The following is an 18,415-nucleotide window of genomic DNA, read 5'->3' as shown; positions in this document are numbered from 1 at the left end:
AGAAGCTTTTTAGTTTGATATAATCCCATTTGTTTATTTTTCCTTTGGTTGCCCGTGCAAAACGGCCTATTTAAATTATCAGGTTCCTAATAGTAACTTTTCAATGGCTTACCACTGCCCTTTGAATAAAATTCATAGTTCTTAATATTTCCTGTAAAGCTGTCTTTTGTATACCTTCTGCCTACATCTCTAGTCTCATTATAAGTTGGAGTCATCTCTTCTCCGTATTCTGATTATGTGCAATGGTTCCTTGACACTTCATGTATGTTCTTCCCTCTTCTTGGATCACTGCTATACCTGCCTTGCCTTCCTAACTAATTCTTCCTCATCCTTTGGTTCTAAGATTAACTGTCATCTGCTTATGGAGACCTTTTCTTTTTTTAAAAAGATGACTGGTAAGGGGATCTTAACCCTTGACTTGGTGTTGTCAGCACCATGCTCTCTGAAGTGAGCTAACCGGCAATTCCTATATAGGGATCTGAACCCGTGGCCTTGGTGTTATCAGCACCACACTCTCCAGAGTGAGCCACGGACCGGCCCTTGGAGACCTTTTCTGATCATATTCATGTTGGCTTCCATTTTTACCCACACTCTTAGAGTCCTGACTTTCTCCTTTATAATATTCATTATTTAACATCTTTCTTTCTGCTGGATTATAACATCCATAAGAACATGGAGTCTTTTTGCTCTGTTTTATTATTAAGGCTGCTTCAATACCTGGCACACAGAAGGTACTCAGTAACTTTTTTTATTTACTTTTTGAAAAAAGAATAAGCTGCACATATCTGCATTTTGTCTGCTGCATTCCTGGGGATGATAATCCTGCCTTTATAAAGATATGGTGAAAATGCTGACATACTTCTGTTACTAACATGTAATTCATAGTAAAAAATTATTTTAGACAACTGGAATCAGGCAGTAGATTTTTTAGGGATGTTACAAGAGAAAGTCAGAAACTAGGACATTTATTTTTATAATATGTAGTTTATTTCCATAGAAGTAGCACTTGTTCCTCCCTGATATATACAAAATCTAGGCTCTTATATGATTTGATATTTTTAGGTTTTTAAGAAACTTTGTCTTCCCCTCTCACCCCAATTATTATCCTGAACAAATTCATAGGAATGTATATCATAATGTTTTAAGGATCAGTAAGTAAAAACATTATTTATGCCATTTTTCTGTGTATTCTTATCTAAGCATATAAGAATAGTACAGAAATAAGCCAAACATATTGTAATAATCTGTTTTAGAGATAAACATCTTCTGATTTTGAGAAGTATATTTAAGATTTCTCAAAAATCATTTGGTCTGTTGACCACTGTTTATTTTCTGTTTTTATGGCTGTATCCAAGTTTATCTCATAGCACCTGATTCCTGTGATATTCCTGTGTTTGTATGTGTTATATAGATAGAGTCTATTCTTAGGTGCCTATTAGTTGAGATATCCAGTCCTACCAACTACATTTTTCATGGAATATGTTACACTCAAGTAACTATATCCTCTATGTCTTGATGTTAACTTTCAGTAATAGCTACTCTATCCTAAAATACAGTGTGGTCTTTGATAGCAATAAATTGAACAGTTTACTCCAGTTATAAGTCAGAAAGTCTTATCTGAGCAATCTATATTCAGTTATTGAATATGAATAATAATAAACCGTAAACTATGATGTACACGTGGATACCATGTGACTTTTAATTTCCAGATCTGAGCTTTGGTATTTGTATGGTCAAAATGTCTGGCATAATTATTCACTGTATTCCCAAGTGTGTTAGTATAAATCTGAAATCAGCTTTAATAATTAGTTTACTCAAATTGTGTTCTCACTTGCTGGTTAGAAAATAAAGTGAAGAATAAACATCATGACTGTCTGCGGAAGTTCATTACATTTTTGTCTGGAGTTCATGAAACCATGTGTATTTATAACCAAACTGCCCTCAGAATTATGGACAGTATTTCTGGCTTGTAGTGCCTTTCCACATTTACCTTAGAATATATGATTATCCATTCCCCTCTGTAGACAGTTTGTCTGTTATTCTGATATCATGATTAGCTTAGGACATCTAAGTACTAGCCTTAGTTTTCAAAATGTTTCTGCTTTTTAGTGGTAGTTGTCTGAGCACACTGTTGCTCTGGTTCTTTTAAAATCTCATTGAGATAGACTTCAGGTTGTTAATATAAATCTTTTATAGCTTTGGCTGAATTTGTTACAAGAGCCCTTAGTCTTGGTAGCTATGATCAGCTGGCTGATCTCTCTCAATGACAGTTAGATTTGAATTTTGTGGGCTGGGATGCAGATCTGTTTGGAAGTGGTCTGTTTAATGCATGATGACTTTAAATGCAGACCTAAAAATATGGGCCATCTTGTAAAAAGGAAGTCTTAGTCTCTAGAGTTCACTACCATTCTTAGTTTGACCAGTCCAAGTTTTTAACTCTCCATAGGGCCTGGTAATTTGAGGTGGAGGAAACTAATATGAACTTTACATTTTCATTTCAATTTAAATTCTGAGATTGCTTGATTTCTGGAGCCAGTGTGTTTCAAGGGTATTACAAACAGGTTATGACTAGAGAGGAAGAATGCTGCCTCTTAGTCCTGAGTGACAACCCTGCCCTCTGTCCCTAGCTGGGAACTCAAAGCATTGTTGAATAGCACTAAATGAGCTGAATCCTAGACTTCAGCCAGATGGTCATACAGTGCTTTTAAAGGAAGGAAAATAGTACAAGAGTAATCTCATATATTAAAGAGCTGAGAAAATTAAGTCTTTCTGAAGCTAAGTTAAATTATACCACCAAATTATAAGCTAAATTATACCACCTTCTTTGGGAGCAAACACTGCTAAAAATAACAGAAGAAAACGACAGTGTAGGAAATCAAATTTAGAAACAAACTTTCAGGTGTGGTTTTCTAATGCTTAATCCTCTCTTACTCCCCTCTCAGGATCCATTGTTCCTTTTTCCTCCCCCCTCTCCAAAGTCTATTTAAAACAGATTTTGATGGGTAGTGATACCTTTAGACAGTGCATAAATAAGGCATAAGATGCCCTTTGTACAAGAATTAGACATACTTTTGAAAACATACCTTTTTTAAGCCTTATTAAGAAAATAATCAAAGGTATGATTTCTAAATCTGAGTTTAGTCTGCTTTCAGTAAAAATTAGGTAGATTCTGAAATAAGCAAACCTCTTTTTTTCTTTCCTGGTTTCTGCTTATAAGATTTACACATATTTAAAATAAACCCATGAAAAACAGAAATAGTGTCCTGGGATTGACTCAATAGAGCAATTACCTCTGGGCTCCAAAATCCAACAGAGCTTGACTTTTGCAAATAAATTTGGCTAAGACTTCTTCCTAATTCTGTTGTATAAAGGAGTACATTAAATGATACTGACCTTGGCCAGAAACCCCAGGAATCCTATTCAGTGATGTGCTTGTAATGGTCATGAAAAAATTAAAGCAACACAGATGTGAATTAAGGTGAAAAAGTAGGCAAAACACTAAATTCTCATTGTGTGGTTTCAGTGTGACAGATCCTTTAAAATACTTTGGCATACCACAATAATTAAAGGGTTTAAGAACATTTAAGATACCTAGAAAATAAAAGCCCATAATGGAATAACAAGAAGTGAATTATCTTTCTTTTTTTTTTTTTACTGGAATCAATGTAGTTGCCACAGTGAAACTGTTTTTGAAGTACTTAACAGTAACAGTTTTGTGCAGCTCTAGAGATCAAAAACAGCAATGTAAATAAGTAGGACTCTTAAAGAATCATACTTATAGACATATTTAATGTAAATGATTGCTAGAAGGGGATCACACTTTCTTCAGCGCATTGCAAAAAAAATTTTAATTGACTTACTTTGGCAGTAAGAGTAGTACAACTTAGCATTAATAATTCAAATTTGAAAACATTCACTCATTGCTCTGGATTATGACTGTTCAAGAAATACTGTTTTCAAACATTTATTAATCATTTTAGATAAACCTCTTTTTTACACACATTTATGGCATCAATAAGTATGACTGTTTATTATATTTTACCTATAAAAGCTGAACTGTTTTATATACTCTATGGAAACAGTGCACATAAATTAAAAGATGCAACTGTTTTGGATATTTTACTGGTGGTCCTGTGTTTTCCTGCCAGCAGTGCAGCTGTTTCAGGTTTCTCAGGATAACATATAAAAAGCTGTATGCACACTGCAAGTTTATGTTCAAATTGCCAAGCCAAAGATGGTATGACTCAACTTTCCCAGAAGCAAGCTGTACCAAAATGTGATGAATCAAAACAGTTAGTTGTACAGTATTTTGTATTACAGCTATGAAAACCAATTTTCGTTTATGATAGTTGGCTTCTTAAGTTTGATAAACATTCTACTGTGGTGCTTGAATTTTGCCATGAGTGACCAGCCATTGGAGCTAAGACTATGCTGTTCTTTTGAGGGTCTGAGGAAAGGAAAGAGGGTGATATATCATCATCTGGTGTGCGGATAAAAATTAGCTGGAAACTGGTATAAGAAAGGGAACATTTTATTTCCAAGTTACCTGTAAAAATATTATTCACTTACTATTTGTATGATAGTTATTGAGTTCCCGGTGAAGCCAGTTTGATTTTTAGACTTTCTGAGGTGACTTAACACTTACCTAATTTCTGATGCATCAGAATCTTAGCAGTTGACATAGTATTGTGTCCTGGGAGGTAATAAGCAGATAACTTTATGGCCATGTGGTAGGTTTGGTGAATCCCTCTTTAAATCCTATGGGTTTATAAAGAAATCTAATTGAAACTTGAGGTTTTATCAAGAGTTTGAAAGTGACTACAGTTGACCCTTGAACAACATGGGGGTTTGGGGCACCAAACCCCTAGGAGTTGAATATCCTGTATAATTTTTAACTTGCCCAAACTTAACTACTCATCTACTACTTAAATATATTGCATACTATCCACTGGGTTGTGGCCCACAGGGTTCGGGTTTGGGCTGAAGGGGGCGTTGTTACTTAAGTTGTAGTTGTAGGCTACTTACTGTTTGGTTAGTTATGTCATGAACACGAAATTTTGCCAGTATATTTATTGAAAGAATTCCACATGTAAATGGACCCATTCAGTTCAAATCTGTGTTGTTCAAGGGTTTGCTGTACTTAATGGTAGTCTCCAAAGTAGGATGCATCCCAGGAGGGTATATAAGATGGGATGTAGGGAGAAAATATTAGAACTTTCAAATATTTTTATGTCATTTTGTATATTTTATATTTATATATACTTTATAATATACTTATTATATTTGTATATTATGTATATAATTATATATTTGTAATAGCATATAGTATATTAGTACTCTGTATATAATTTATAAATAAGTATACAAATTTTGGAGATGCATGCTCAAATATTTTTTACTGCTATAAATATACCTGTACTATAAAAAAGTTGTAGATTATTGCTCAATAAATATTAAAATTCCCTTCCTCCTACTTTCCCCTTTCATCCTTGGCAGAGAAGCAAAGAATTGAGTTAACACCTTGATTTGTCGCAATGTGAATTAAAGTATAGCCGATTCCAGGAGCTTAGCCTGTGTCTTACTTTGGCCACTTTTCTATTTGTTCTCTTATGTTGCCATATATTTTTTTAATCACATAAGCTTATTAAACATGGATACAAATGAAAAACAGGCTTCTTGTTATGTTAGAAATAAGTTGCTCATGCGTTAAGATCTTGACACACAGGAAGTTTGAATGAATGAGTAAAAAAGGTTCCAAGTTATTAAAATGTTCTGGTACTTGATTTATTCATTTGCCATACCTGTAATTCTAAGGTGGGTGAAGCTCCTTTACTTCCTGAGGCCAGAAGAAACAATGTGGTTTTTAAAACCAGGCATTAAACCAAAGCTGGAAATACTGTTTTCAGCAGCGTTAGTAGTCGTGATAACAAGTTGCCCCTCTTTGGCAAGGATTGTCCTATTTTTTTTTTTTTAATACAGTTTTGTCTATTTTTGTCAAGGTCGAAAATTTTAATTGCTAAAAAGCTATGTGTTTGTGACTGAAGGAAAATTGTGTTTGTTACACTGTCTTTTGAGATTAGACTCTTTTATAATTTCTATTAGAGACATTAATTTGAACTGAGACTCAGTATCAGAGATTTCTTGGACATGTAATTTTCTAAGGTTTACTTTCCTGCAAGGAAAGAGACAGTGTATTTTTTGAATATTGAAGTAATTTTGAAGTAAGTAGTTTGTTTTCTTCTCTCCCCAATTTGTTTTGGTATTTAGAGATTTTACTTTAAAATGTATCATGTAAAATTATATTAGTAATATTGTGGTATAGTGTGTTTATGAAGAGTAAGCCAGGAAGGAAAGCATTAGTTAGGTGCCCATACAACAGCCAACAAAACAAATCTGACCTAAAAATTGTGAAACTGAACATTTTAGTAGCAAGTATTATTATTATTATTATTATTATTTTTTTTTTTCCTTTTTGTCTTTTTTCGTGACCGGCAACGGATCGCAACCCTCAGTGTCGCGCCCATACCGGACCAGGACCGGCCACGGGATCGCAACCCTCGATGTTGCTCCCGCCCCTCACTCAGCCAGTGAGCAGCTGGTCTGTATGTGGGATCCGAACCCTCGGCGGGAGCGCCACCACACTTCCCAAGTGGCGCACTGTAGCAGTGCGCCACCGGCCGGCCCGCAAGTATTATTTTTGAAACCTCTTTCAGAACTGTTTCTAAACCTTACTATAATTTCCTTTGTAGTTTAATACTAGTTTAGGCACTCCATGTACAGTTGGTATGTTTCTTTTTGAAAGGTAATAATCCATTTATAAAAAGTCTGATGCAATCTCAGAATTCCTCTTTAAAATTTGAATCAGTTTTACTATTGCTTTTTAAAATGTTACCAATTTATATGTGATTTCTTTATCAATGCTATACTTTTTGTTTTGTCTTAGGTATTTAAACCATGTCAGAGCTGCTTCTCCACAGGACCTTGCTGGAGGCTATACTTCTTCTCTTGCTTGTCACAGAGCTCTACAGGACGCATTCAGTGGGCTTTTCTGGCAGCCCAATTAATCTTTTTTCCTCCATTTATAAGAATTGGACCTGGGAGTTAAACCAGGGAGCTTGCGAAAGTAAGCAGACTTATAAAGTTATAGCCATATGCAGCTGCACAGGAATAGTACTACCACTAGCAGCTGTTTCAAAGTATTTATAAAGAGAAAATTTCAGAACTAAGCTGAGGCATATAGGGGATGCATATTTGTGAAAAAGATTTATTTTTTACTTATGCAATAAGCCTGATCTGATAGAAGAGAGGAACAAATAATTCACCTATGAATGTTTGAGGTTGACAGACTTGTAAAATCTTTTTAAAAATAAAGCTAGACTTTATATTAAGTTTTGTGGTTTTTCTCTTATTACAGTGTTTTACTTGAACACATTTTAAAATGCCATTTTGATTACAACATTTAGTGTTAATATCCAAGTCTATTATTTCTTCTCATAAAATGTTCTCTTTTTTTCTAATGTCTTAATACTAGTCCAGACAAGTGGATATATTTCCTTCTACCAACAGGTTGTGGCAAGTAAAACCTGACCTGCGATGTCATTCCCTCAATATTGAGGACTCAATGCCTGTTTTGAGCAGTGGAAAGTGAGGCAAACCTTGACCAAGGTGTTATAGTTCCCAGCTGTGAGCTATACTCAGGATAAACCAGAGCACAGCATTAACCTGCTTTAATGACAGATTCAAAGTAAGTTAATAAAATTTAATACTTAAATGGCACCTTTCACCTCCAATGTGAGCTTATTTTATGATGAAACTTGGAGACTGGAAAGGGTCCATTTTAAGTGAGATTTCCCTATGTGTAAATTGTAGACTCAGATGTAGTTTTTTGTTTAAACTTCAAAGGCCTTTATTATACCCTGGGTTTTGCTTAGAGTTTGGATGTGGATAGAATGGATATTTGTTAGCATCTCAACATCGTATGAGTATGCTACATAGACCACTGGATATGTGTCATAGTTTCTTACGGAAATTAAGGGATTTTCTATCAAATCTCCATTACAACAGATGTTAGTTTTATGGGTGGAAAGTTAGGTGAAACAGGATGTGGTTTCATTAGTGTGGAACATCCATATGTCACAACTCCATTTTATTTTACTAAGCAGGTATTAATTTCAGGAGTACATCTTCATCTTTACAATACTTATAACTTTCTTTGGTAAATGAGAAAACCAAGACATCAAATAATTGAGTAGGCCAAGATCATATACACAAGTTAGTAAAAAGCCAGGATTACAACACAGCTTTTTTTGTTTTTGTTTTTAAAATCCAAGTTCAGTTCTATCTACACTCTAACAGGCTCCTTATCTTATTCCTAAGGTTATTCTATTGAGTGTTCCCCAATTGAAGGTTAGTGTTTTTAACTACAATGTATAAATCTGTTCAAATAGTGAGAACATTGAATTTACAGTTAAGGTTGAGTTACTGCACTCAACTACAAAAGTAAGGTATCCAGTCTTTTAAAAGGAAGCACTATTACTTGTTCTCAGTACCTTGTACAATGTATTTAATGAACTGATTAATAAAACATTTCAAAGGCTTTCATGACTTGTTTTGAGCCTACCTTATTATTGTGAAATTGCATGCACCAGGTTTGGCAAATAAATTCCAAAGCCTTTACACATTTATAAATTTAGCAGTTACTATTGCCATATATTGTTCGATAGGCCAAATCTAGAAGTTGTTAACTGATCCGATTAGATCAAATGGAATGGTAAAGATAATCTAATGATAACAGTTCACCAAGTTTTAGTGAATTCACTAAATTCACTGATTCAGTAACACATGATAGATTCAAATGTTTTCTGCAGTGTACTTGCTGATGAATAATATAGTAAATAACCATGGGCTTTAACCTCCTTACATTTCACAAGCTTTGTAAAATTTGCTCAACTAAGGCATTTTATGCCCTACACATTTTTTACCACCATCAGTTATAACACATCTTAGCAGATTCCACTTTAGGTTGTATAGAATTAGTGCTTTCTCAACTTCTTTGAAAATATTCATCCATAGGTGTTTCATGCAGAGTACTCATACTGGCTCATTCTTTAGTCACTTCAAACTCAGCATTAACGCCTCAAATAGGAACTGAACAGTGTTAGTAACATCTGTCAAAGAACCACTCAGAACCATTTACCTTTTTAATTGACTATTAGTGTTGATCCCTTAACTCCTTGAGCAGCTGTTCTTGCCAAATAGCCAACAGTTTATTTTCTCTGAACACATTTCTTCAGCCGTTACATTCAAACACAATTCACCATCAGTAAATGGCTTTCCCTCCTTGGCTAACAAATTAGTCTGGAGACTGACTTTGGTTGCAGCCTCATTTTCATTTTTTATTTTGTGAAGAAATTGTTTTGATGAGATATTTCTATTTTAAATTTTTAAATTTTTTTGATAGCCTGTGAGTTGGGAATACTGTGTGATGAATGCTTTGTCTGGTAATGTCAAACGTATATTGTATTCTTTTAGGTCAGCTACAGATGCTTTGTCATCTAAATCAATATCAAAATAGTTCATACCCTACTGTGCCTTAAAAGTACAACATTCAAAGTCGACCTTTCTTGTTTTGACATGATGGGTGTACACTGGTAATAAAAAAATAAAATGTGGCTTGGAGATATACATGACACTCAATGCTGCTGAGTTACAACCATGTCACTGTGATTTGTAATGTGCCAAGCAGCAGTGTGAAGTGTTGAGTCACATCTAGTCTTTGTTGCAACCACTCAACTCTGCTGCTGTATCATGAAAGCAGCTTTAGACAATATGTAAACAAATGAGCATGATATGTTCCAATAAAACTTTATGAACAATGAAACTCAAATTTCATATAATTTTATGTCACAAAATGTTATTCTTTCAATTCTTTTTCAACCAATTGAAAATGTAAGAACATTCTCAGGTTGTAGGCCATATAAAAACAGGTGGAGGACCAGATTTGACTCTCAGGACATAGTTTGCCTACCCCTTATCTATATAATCACATTTTTTTTTTATTACTTTTATAGTGATAGTTAATTGGCAGTAGAGGAGTAGTTATGTAAAGTTTAACTATACTCTTCAACTAAGGATAACTACAAAGTGATATTATCGCCTTCCTATTTAGACAGCACACAATTATCCTACCTCCAAAAACTATTTTCCCAAGTGACAGAAAATATTTAAGCATGTTTATCTAATGAAAAATTAGATATAATTTAGATTATAAAACTATAATTACATATTATAATCTAGATAATAAAAAAGTACATATTTAGTAGACTTATTTCAGTTTCATGTTTATCTAATGAAAAATTAGATATAATTTAGATTATAAAATTATAATTACATATTATAATCTAGATAATAAAAAAGTACATATTTAGTAGACTTATTTCAGTTAAATTTTAATTTGGTATTCTTCAATTTATAAGACAGCAGGCAAAATATAAGAGTTCAATAGTAAAGTAATTGAATGCTGAAATTTTATGAAATCATACAAATTATGTTTTACTACATAAATGTCTGGTGGGGAGATGGGGAAAACATTTCCAGTTAAGTATTTGAAGCAATTTGTGTTTTTTCTTCTGAAAAGGCTTTATCTGTCCTCCGCCGTTTAAGAGGTAGATCCTCATGATTCTCTGAAACAAATCCAAAAAACCTATTTTAGGTAAGATATTTAACAGTTAAACATACTTTTAAAAACAGATAATATAGGCATTTAAAAGATTTTTAATCTTGTCAACTTAGACATGAGATAACATTCCTGTGAATGTGTTATTTTAATGAAATAGCCTTCTATGAGGCTGAATAGTATATCATACTAAAATTTGTAAAATTAGGAGAAACTAGTCAATTGAATGGCAAGGGGTCTTGAACTGAAATAACTAACTGGAATTAATTTAATCTCCCTAATTCCAAATTTAATAAATAGTATAAAATATATATGTAGCCCAAAGAAAGCTACATGAAAGGTATTATAGTTTACATTTAATTTCCCAGAAATTGCTCACCTAGATTTATGGTTTGGTGCCTGTAGAGTACAGCAGCAGGAATCTGAAAGGTGATGCACAGCATTTCCTTGTTAGGTGCCACATTTCTCACTAGGTGAACTGAACTGCATGCCTCCAAGGAAATACCTAACACAGCTCCAACTTGTTGCCGAACATCCTCAGCAGGATTAGCATCTTTGGAAAAGCTGTAACAGTGCACTATGGGAAGGAGCTCACTGCTGCATGGCTGCCCATCTAAGAGCGATTTGAAAGCACTGAGAAACTCTATAGCCTTTGCTGGCAAGTTCATAACAATGTGCACAGAGTGTTTTCTTTCTTTTGATGGTCTCAGCTGCTGCATTAACTCTTCTCTAACTGGTCCTTGGAGGAAGTCTTTCCCATCCAAATTGAACACTTTCACCTTTTGGTCCACTTTATTTAATTTACAATTGTGCATCAGCCATTTATAGGATTCAGGATTGAGATCATTGGCAAAAACAGTGCAGTTTTTCTTTGCTACTGGAATGGCAAAGGGGCCAACCCCAGCAAAAATATCAAATAGGACATCCCCAGGTTTGAGAAGTTCTGTGATCCGGCTGTGTTCTGTAGAGAGACGAGGATTCCAATAGACTTTTGAAAAATCAAATTCATAGATGTAGTTGTTTTCTCGAACCTGAAAAAGATATTATGCTTTTGGTTAATCTGCTTGGTCTTAAATTGCAGCCACTGATATTGGATAGGTGTGTCTACACACATGTGAGCACACAAATATTTAAATTTACTATAAGAGCAAGTAACAGTGCATTTAAAGGCATTTTAATTAGAATTGTGGTGCTTATACTATTCCTAGGGCCAGTTAATATCTTGCATTAGACTTTTTCATGAGAAAACTCATCTCTTCAAAGCCAAATGGCTCTTCATCTCAATGCTAAAGGGCCATAAAGTAGTTTCCAAATCACATGAAGAATTTTTCAAATAGGCCAACTGACGGGCTTAATCACACTCTCTTATGTCACCAGATGGAGAGGGGGAAAAAACCTATAATTTGAAAAAACACACCACATATTACCTTCATGGTGCATAGCTAAGTTGCATATAGCACTTCCACATAGAAAACAAGCTTCCCTTCTTATTTAGTTTTCAGTTTATAAAAAGGAGGCATGATAGAAATGTTATTGAATTTTTAGGTATTTTGCTATGTTTTTAGACAGCTACTTGGACTTTGCAAATTTCCTGTCTGTAAATTAGAGCCAGTGTATAGAGATCATTCCCATATTTTTTTTCCTTTCCTGAATTCAATTTTTCATGGGTAAACTAAATATATACACAGTGAAGCTAAGTCTTGAACAAAATTAAGACTTTGTACCATTTCTTTTGGGTATATCATAGACATGTTAGAAAACTAAAATTACAATCAGGGAATATGACCTCAGCCATCATCTTAAGCCCTTCATTTTATGGATAAAGAATCAAAGGCCAGAAAGTTCCTAAGTTCTATAAATCTGGCAGAGATATATCTTCCATTTTCTGCTTTACTGGACCTTAATTCCAAATGTGTACATGTTTTTTTCCCCCTCCCAACCTTATCAGATGCCTCTGGCCATATTATTGAGGTTCCAGAGTTGGAAATGTTTCTACAACTTTCTGCCAACTAGAAGTCTTGCAAGGTATAACCTGGAAGGTTTAAATGTCTTGAGAACTATTTTATACATACTGTTCTATAATGTTACTTTTTTTCACTTAACCTGTTAATGAGCAATTTATTTTAATAAATATAGACCTAAAATATCTTTAATAATGGAGTATTCCATTGTCCATTATATTGTTATACCAGAATCTAACCAATTCTTTTTTGGCAGCTGGTTGATATGGAGATTCAAACCCTTGACCTTTGTATTATAACACCGTGCTCTACCCAACTGAGCCAACTGGCTAGCCCTAAGCAATTCTTCTCAAGAGGCTTTTATCTGTCAATATTATCCTATCAATAGTATATATAAGTGCACACATTCTCATATACTCATTAATACTGGCTGTTACAAATACGTTTAATCTTTGTCCTTTATTCTGATTCTAAACATTAGCTTCATATACACCTTATGAGGAGATAATAAAATACTCTGTACCTTGGTCATCATGTTCTCCTCTCCACATAGTACTTCCATTTGGAAATTTCGGTATGTATTATCAATATTATTGATCTTATTTACTGCTGAGGTGATTCCTGGATTTTTGTCAATCATAACTTGGCCTAAAAGATGAAAATTCATAATAAATACTGCCTATTGGTTGCAAAATAAAAGCTAAAACTGTAAGTATAAAACAGAAATGAATTGTATTTTCTTTTAGTTTATAGATAAAAACTGCACCTAGTGTATGTAATGCAGAATGCAATTCTAAAAATTCAATAGATTACTAAAGTTAATGTCTGACAGTCTCCAGTACACACAAAAAAATGTATGGGTAGATCTGTAAAAAAATTTTGAGGAGTATACCTAATATTTTTCCATGTTTTTACCAAATCTTCTCAAAATACCAATACAAGTATGCGAAAAGGTAGACCCTAGAAAATTTGGAAGGAATGGAAAGAAGAGATGTAAAGACCCTGGCAACAAACGGTCTCAGAAAACACCAGTAAAAACATCTGCCTATCCCCACTGGCCTCAAACCAAATGTTTATTTTACTGTGGATTTGAAACAAATGCCTACACTTTAGAAATATATACCAGCAAACCAATCTTTCCAAATAAAAGAATATAGATTCTTTAGAGTCTCTAAATAAAATGTTCATTTACTTAAACTGTTCTTTTTTTCAAATATTTATCAGAGCAGAAAAGCTACAGAGATAATAAAACACATTAGAAGTGGCATGCTGATGCCCTTTAATCAAAGTCTATTTTTTTGTCAGCACTTTAAGCCTTTATAAAAACTTATATGCTATCTCATTGCACAAGGAAAAATAATTTGATTTGTTAGTAAAATGTACTCAATAATACAAATATGCTGAAATACAACCAAAATTTGTCCAATTTTCCTCTAATAATTAGATGCCTGATTTTGAATATGATAATATCAATAAACCAATCAATGCTCTTATCTTGTTCCACTTTAAGGTATCTGAACTCAATTTTTAAGGTATAAAAGTTAGTTTGAAATGAAGAATGAAATTTAAAAACTACTCTGAAGGTCTACAGTAAAAGCTTTAAAATTACTACTGTATGAAAATGTTTAACTTATGAGTGCCCCATTATGGAAGAGCGATTATAAAATAGAAATGCCAAAGGAATGTTTAAGTTAGGGTAGGTAGTGACTCATAGGAAAACCTAGACTTGACATTTGTACTCAGTCCCAATTATAAGAATCTGCATAAGTATTTACATTACCACTATGTGTTATCTTTCATCAGTAAAACCGAAGGAAATGCATAATAGAACAGTTCTAAAATCCTACCCATACAAAATACTGAGCACTACATTTTAAAGCTGAAAATAATTCCCAGAAGTTCTGATAGTTACTCTATATTTAAAACAACAAAAAATTAATCTGGGGACCGCATTATTTCTCAAATATTCATATAAGGACAAGTGCAATTTTGATTAATCCTCTACTTCTTTCTACCCAAAGAATAAAGGCCCCAGGTCTAAACCTGGGGCTATAGAGGTAAGTCATACACATGCATCGTTTCTAAAAGGCTAAGAGCACTAAAAAAACAAAGTACAGTGACTGATACATAGAAACTCAGTTGAATCAGTGAAAGCATAAGTCAACAGCACTATTGATTATAAAACACCCAAATTTATGAAAGCCAGTACTGAACACTGTCCTGAAAGCGTAATAAGTCTTGTGTACCAAAAAGATCTCTGTTCAGTACAGCTGCCAAAACAAAATGATTCAATTTTAATCCATGCTTATGTATTACTGGTATACACGAAAGCTTACTATGACTTCGATGAGGGACTTCCAAAAGAGCCCTCAAAGAGAGGGTATGTAGCTCAAGATCCAGCTTAAAATTACAATGATAAAATGTACTGCTTATACAATTTGGCATTTTAAAAAACAATTTTAAAAACTAAAATTAGAATTTGCAAATTGCTTTTTAGTACATGAATATTACTATAACACACCTACCAATTAAATGCTTGAAAGGTAGCTGATGATCTCTAAGGTTCAGGTGTGCAATATGTCCAACTCTGCTAAAACCAGAAGTCACATCTTGACCTTCAGGAAGCACAGCTTTCAAGATTTCTTCTAACTTAAAGTTTTCATATGTTAGTTCCAAATTATATTTAGATATCTGTGGGTTGACATTAAGCTGCTTTAAAGTACTGAGTTCTGCCTTTTCAAAAGAATCATGACTAAATATTTTATAGGGATCCAACATAATTAGTCTACTTTCTTCATCTTCTGGATCTTCAATCACACGTTTTATACCCGGGCGCTGCAGCGCTGCCCTTTTAAGGGATCGCATCAATCTACTGACTATTTCTTTCCTCACTTTAAGCACTGGAATGGTGACTGTCTTTTTAAAAGATGTTCTATCAAGTTTTGTCATTCCTCGAACATGAGTAGGTGGTAAAAATAATTCAGAGGCTCTCTCATTTGTTTCTGTTTCTGGCATGGTCGAGAAAACACCAGGTGGTTTCCTAAGCTTCTGTGTCAGTGATATCCAAGCTAGTTGAATCAACGATTCTGATGCAGTTATGCTACAGCTTTCCACTTTCAGAAGTCTATTTGAGAATCCAGATAGCCTCCTTAAGATCCTAAGGAAAAAAAAAATACTCCTTTAAAAAATACTATAAAGCTATTTATAAAGGCTAACTTACATGTTCACAATGGCTTTTGAAAATAAAAGTTTTAATTTTACTGATTCAAATCACCTGCTAAATGCTGGTAAATAAAACTTTTAGTATGTGGGAAGTATACTATCTTTTCCAGGAAGACTTTTACTGGTGGTAGATAATAAATTTGCAACTTCAACGCACCTGCTGCTTGAACAGAGGACTTAGTGATCCATCAGCCTCCCTATACCATCAGCCTCCCTATATTCAATGAACCTCTCCACCTACAATTTTCTACAGAATACGTTTGGAATTGGAAAGCCAAAACTTCAGTTAAAGGGTCCGCTAAATGAAATGGTCATTATATATGACATTACCAACGGCAATATTTCCCAGGATATTCTTATGGGTGCTTACTGTGTCAGATGCTGTACTAAATGCTTTACACAGTAGTCACCCCTTATCTGCCGGGGACACCTTCCAAGACCCCCAGTCAATGCCTAAAACTGAGGATGGTAATGAACCCTAAATATACTATGTAAGAATTTCTTTTTCCTTTTTCACAATTTCATAGATGGAAGATTTGTTCTTACCATAGATCTTAGCAACCTCATCATACAATTTTTTCTCTTTCCTTACTGAGGCTGGCTGGGTAGCTCACTTTGAAGAACATGATGCTGGTAACAAGGTCAAGGATTTAGACACCCATACCGGCCAGCCACCAAAAACCAAAAAAAAATTTCTGCTACCTTATTAAGTCAAGAACTTTCACGTTTTTTACTTAAAAGAAGCACTTCATGGCTTCTCTTTGGCATACATGAATTGCAAACATCACGGCTCTTGCAGTTTGGGCCGTTCTTAGGTAAAATAATGGTTACGTGAACACTGCAATATCAATCTGATAACCAAGATGGCTAACTGACTATGCACTAGTGGCTTATATAGTGTGGATATGCTAGAAAAAGTGATGATTTACATCCCTGGGCAGTGGGATGGAAGGAGATTTCATCATGCTACTAAGAACTGCATGTAATTTTAAACTTACGAATTGTTTATTTCTGGAATTTTCCATTTAATATTTTTGTGGGGTTTTTTTTGGCGGCTGGCCAGTATGAGGATCTGAACCCTTGACCTTGGTGTTATAACACCAGCTCTAACCAACCCAATTAACCGGCCAGTCCATTTAATATTTTTGGATAGCGGTTCACTTGGTGTAGCTGAAACCATGGAAAGCAAAACTTAGGATAAGGGGGGACTACTGTACACATTATCAATCTTGGAAGGTAACATTGCATCCTTATTTTGTTAAATGAGTAAACCAAAGCTCAGAAGTGGGTTAACTCACACAAAGTCTCCTTGCTGGTGAGTGGGTGAGCAAGGATTAAAACCCAGCTGACTGACTTCAGCGCTTGTGTTAATATATCACCACGTCTTCAATTATCTTATTGCCACGTGTCCTGCCTATAACTAGAAGCTTCCGGGTTTTGAGGTGTAGGGTTTTGCTGAGTGTTATATGCACAGTATCAGTTATTCACTTTGTCTTTCAAAATACCAAAATAGTAATTATAAGGGGAAAGGGCCCTGCCCCAGAATCCTGTAAAACAACCAAGTCAAACTTCACAGTCAGGGTTCACATTGGGTCTAGCAGTTAACCAGCTGGGTGACCCTGGATAAATAACTTAATCTGAGTCTCGGTTTTCCTTATGTAAAATGTGGCCAAAGCCTCCGTCAAACGGTTGTTAAAACAGAGTCCTCACTACCCCGTATTCGGACCTAAGCCCAGCACTGGAGCGCGTGGGTGACCTCGCGACGTTTCCGCGCCCGGGCGGACTGGTACCGCTCCTGGACCATCAGCCCCTTTGAAAGACCAAGGGCCCCGCGATCGCCACCTCACCAACTGCACCATCCCAAATCCCCGCGTCGCTCCGCAGCTGGCTCAGTGACCAGACCCCTCACCTCATTCTCCGGTGCCATTCAGAAATGGGTCGCGGATGGGCTGGCTGGTCCTCGATGACATCATCACTGTTCGCCGCGGAGGGGGCGAGCGTCATCAGATCCCGTCGACTCGCTCCATTTTCCCCGCCCTGGTGAGGTACGGGATCCCGGAAGGGCCGGGCCCGCAGCTCCGCCTCTGGCGCGACTAACGACAGGATCGCAGGGCAGGGCAGTGGCTCGCAGATGGACCTGGTCGTCAGCCCAAGAGCAGTATGGAGGCGTCCTGGGGGAGCATCAGCGCTGAGCGGGGCTGGTACCTCTCTGCCCAGCAGCCCGAAGAGGCGGAGACGGAAGAGTTGAGCCCGTTGCTAAGCAACGTAAGTGGGCTCCTCTAGCTTCCCAATAAGACCGGGAAAAGAAGGGGGACTGCGTGGGGAGAGGGGAGATGCTGGAGCCTGACCCCTGAGGGATGGGGCCCAAAGGCAGTAGCCGAGATCAGGTGAGATCACCGGAGTTATGAATGCGATAGCGGCCTAACATGCTCTAGAAGGAAAAGCTGAAGTCAAGGTGCCGGCTCAGGTGGAAGAGGTGCAGCACTGAGTGCGGGCTGAGGACCCGACGGGTTGAGCAGCGCTAGGGTTATGTGACTCACTGCTGTTTGTCAGTATC

The 18,415-nt window shown here is 35.7% G+C and overlaps 3 protein-coding genes across 4 annotated transcripts in view; 2 read left to right on the top strand and 1 right to left on the bottom strand.

Moving 5' to 3' along the window:
- The window catches only part of MNAT1 (MNAT CDK-activating kinase assembly factor 1), a 220,380-nt gene extending 212,992 nt beyond the window's left edge, over window positions 1-7,388 (top strand). The window contains exon 8 of the mRNA XM_008565940.1: window positions 6,944-7,388. Coding sequence (XP_008564162.1) covers window positions 6,944-7,064 — 121 coding nt within the window. The 3' untranslated portion in view covers window positions 7,065-7,388. The remainder of the gene's footprint in view (window positions 1-6,943) is intronic.
- A 3,039-nt stretch (window positions 7,389-10,427) lies between these two features.
- TRMT5 (tRNA methyltransferase 5) lies at window positions 10,428-17,836 on the bottom strand. Its single transcript, XM_008565939.1, has 5 exons — window positions 17,768-17,836; window positions 15,162-15,793; window positions 13,160-13,284; window positions 11,055-11,706; window positions 10,428-10,682 (listed from the first exon to the last, which is right to left on the bottom strand). Exons 1-5 carry the CDS (start codon window positions 17,770-17,772, stop codon window positions 10,597-10,599), a joined length of 1,500 nt encoding a protein of 499 aa, XP_008564161.1. The 5' UTR covers window positions 17,773-17,836; the 3' UTR covers window positions 10,428-10,596.
- A 21-nt stretch (window positions 17,837-17,857) lies between these two features.
- The window catches only part of SLC38A6 (solute carrier family 38, member 6), a 57,816-nt gene continuing 57,258 nt past the window's right edge, over window positions 17,858-18,415 (top strand). The window contains exon 1 of one of the 2 annotated variants that reach the window (XM_008565937.1): window positions 17,858-18,123. In XM_008565937.1, the coding sequence (XP_008564159.1) occupies window positions 18,019-18,123 (105 nt within the window). In that variant the 5' untranslated portion in view covers window positions 17,858-18,018. Of the gene's footprint in view, window positions 18,124-18,168; window positions 18,246-18,415 lie in introns of those variants that run through there. The other variant, XM_008565938.1, reaches the window with a different exon arrangement.

This window comes from Galeopterus variegatus, unplaced genomic scaffold, assembly GCF_000696425.1.
Source record: "Galeopterus variegatus unplaced genomic scaffold, G_variegatus-3.0.2 Scaffold215, whole genome shotgun sequence".
Taxonomy (NCBI): domain Eukaryota; kingdom Metazoa; phylum Chordata; class Mammalia; order Dermoptera; family Cynocephalidae; genus Galeopterus; species Galeopterus variegatus.
Note: the sequence above shows the minus strand (reverse complement) of the source record. Positions and strands in the feature narration are given on the sequence as shown.

Excerpts from the sequence above, each read along its gene's own strand:
- TRMT5 (XM_008565939.1), bottom strand. Across the intron at positions 11,707-13,159 it reads AGGAGAACATGATGACCAAG|GTTCGAGAAAACAACTACAT; the intron begins GTACAGAGTATT and ends TATCTTTTTCAG. Across the intron at positions 10,683-11,054 it reads GCACCAAACCATAAATCTAG|AGAATCATGAGGATCTACCT; the intron begins GTGAGCAATTTC and ends GATTTGTTTCAG.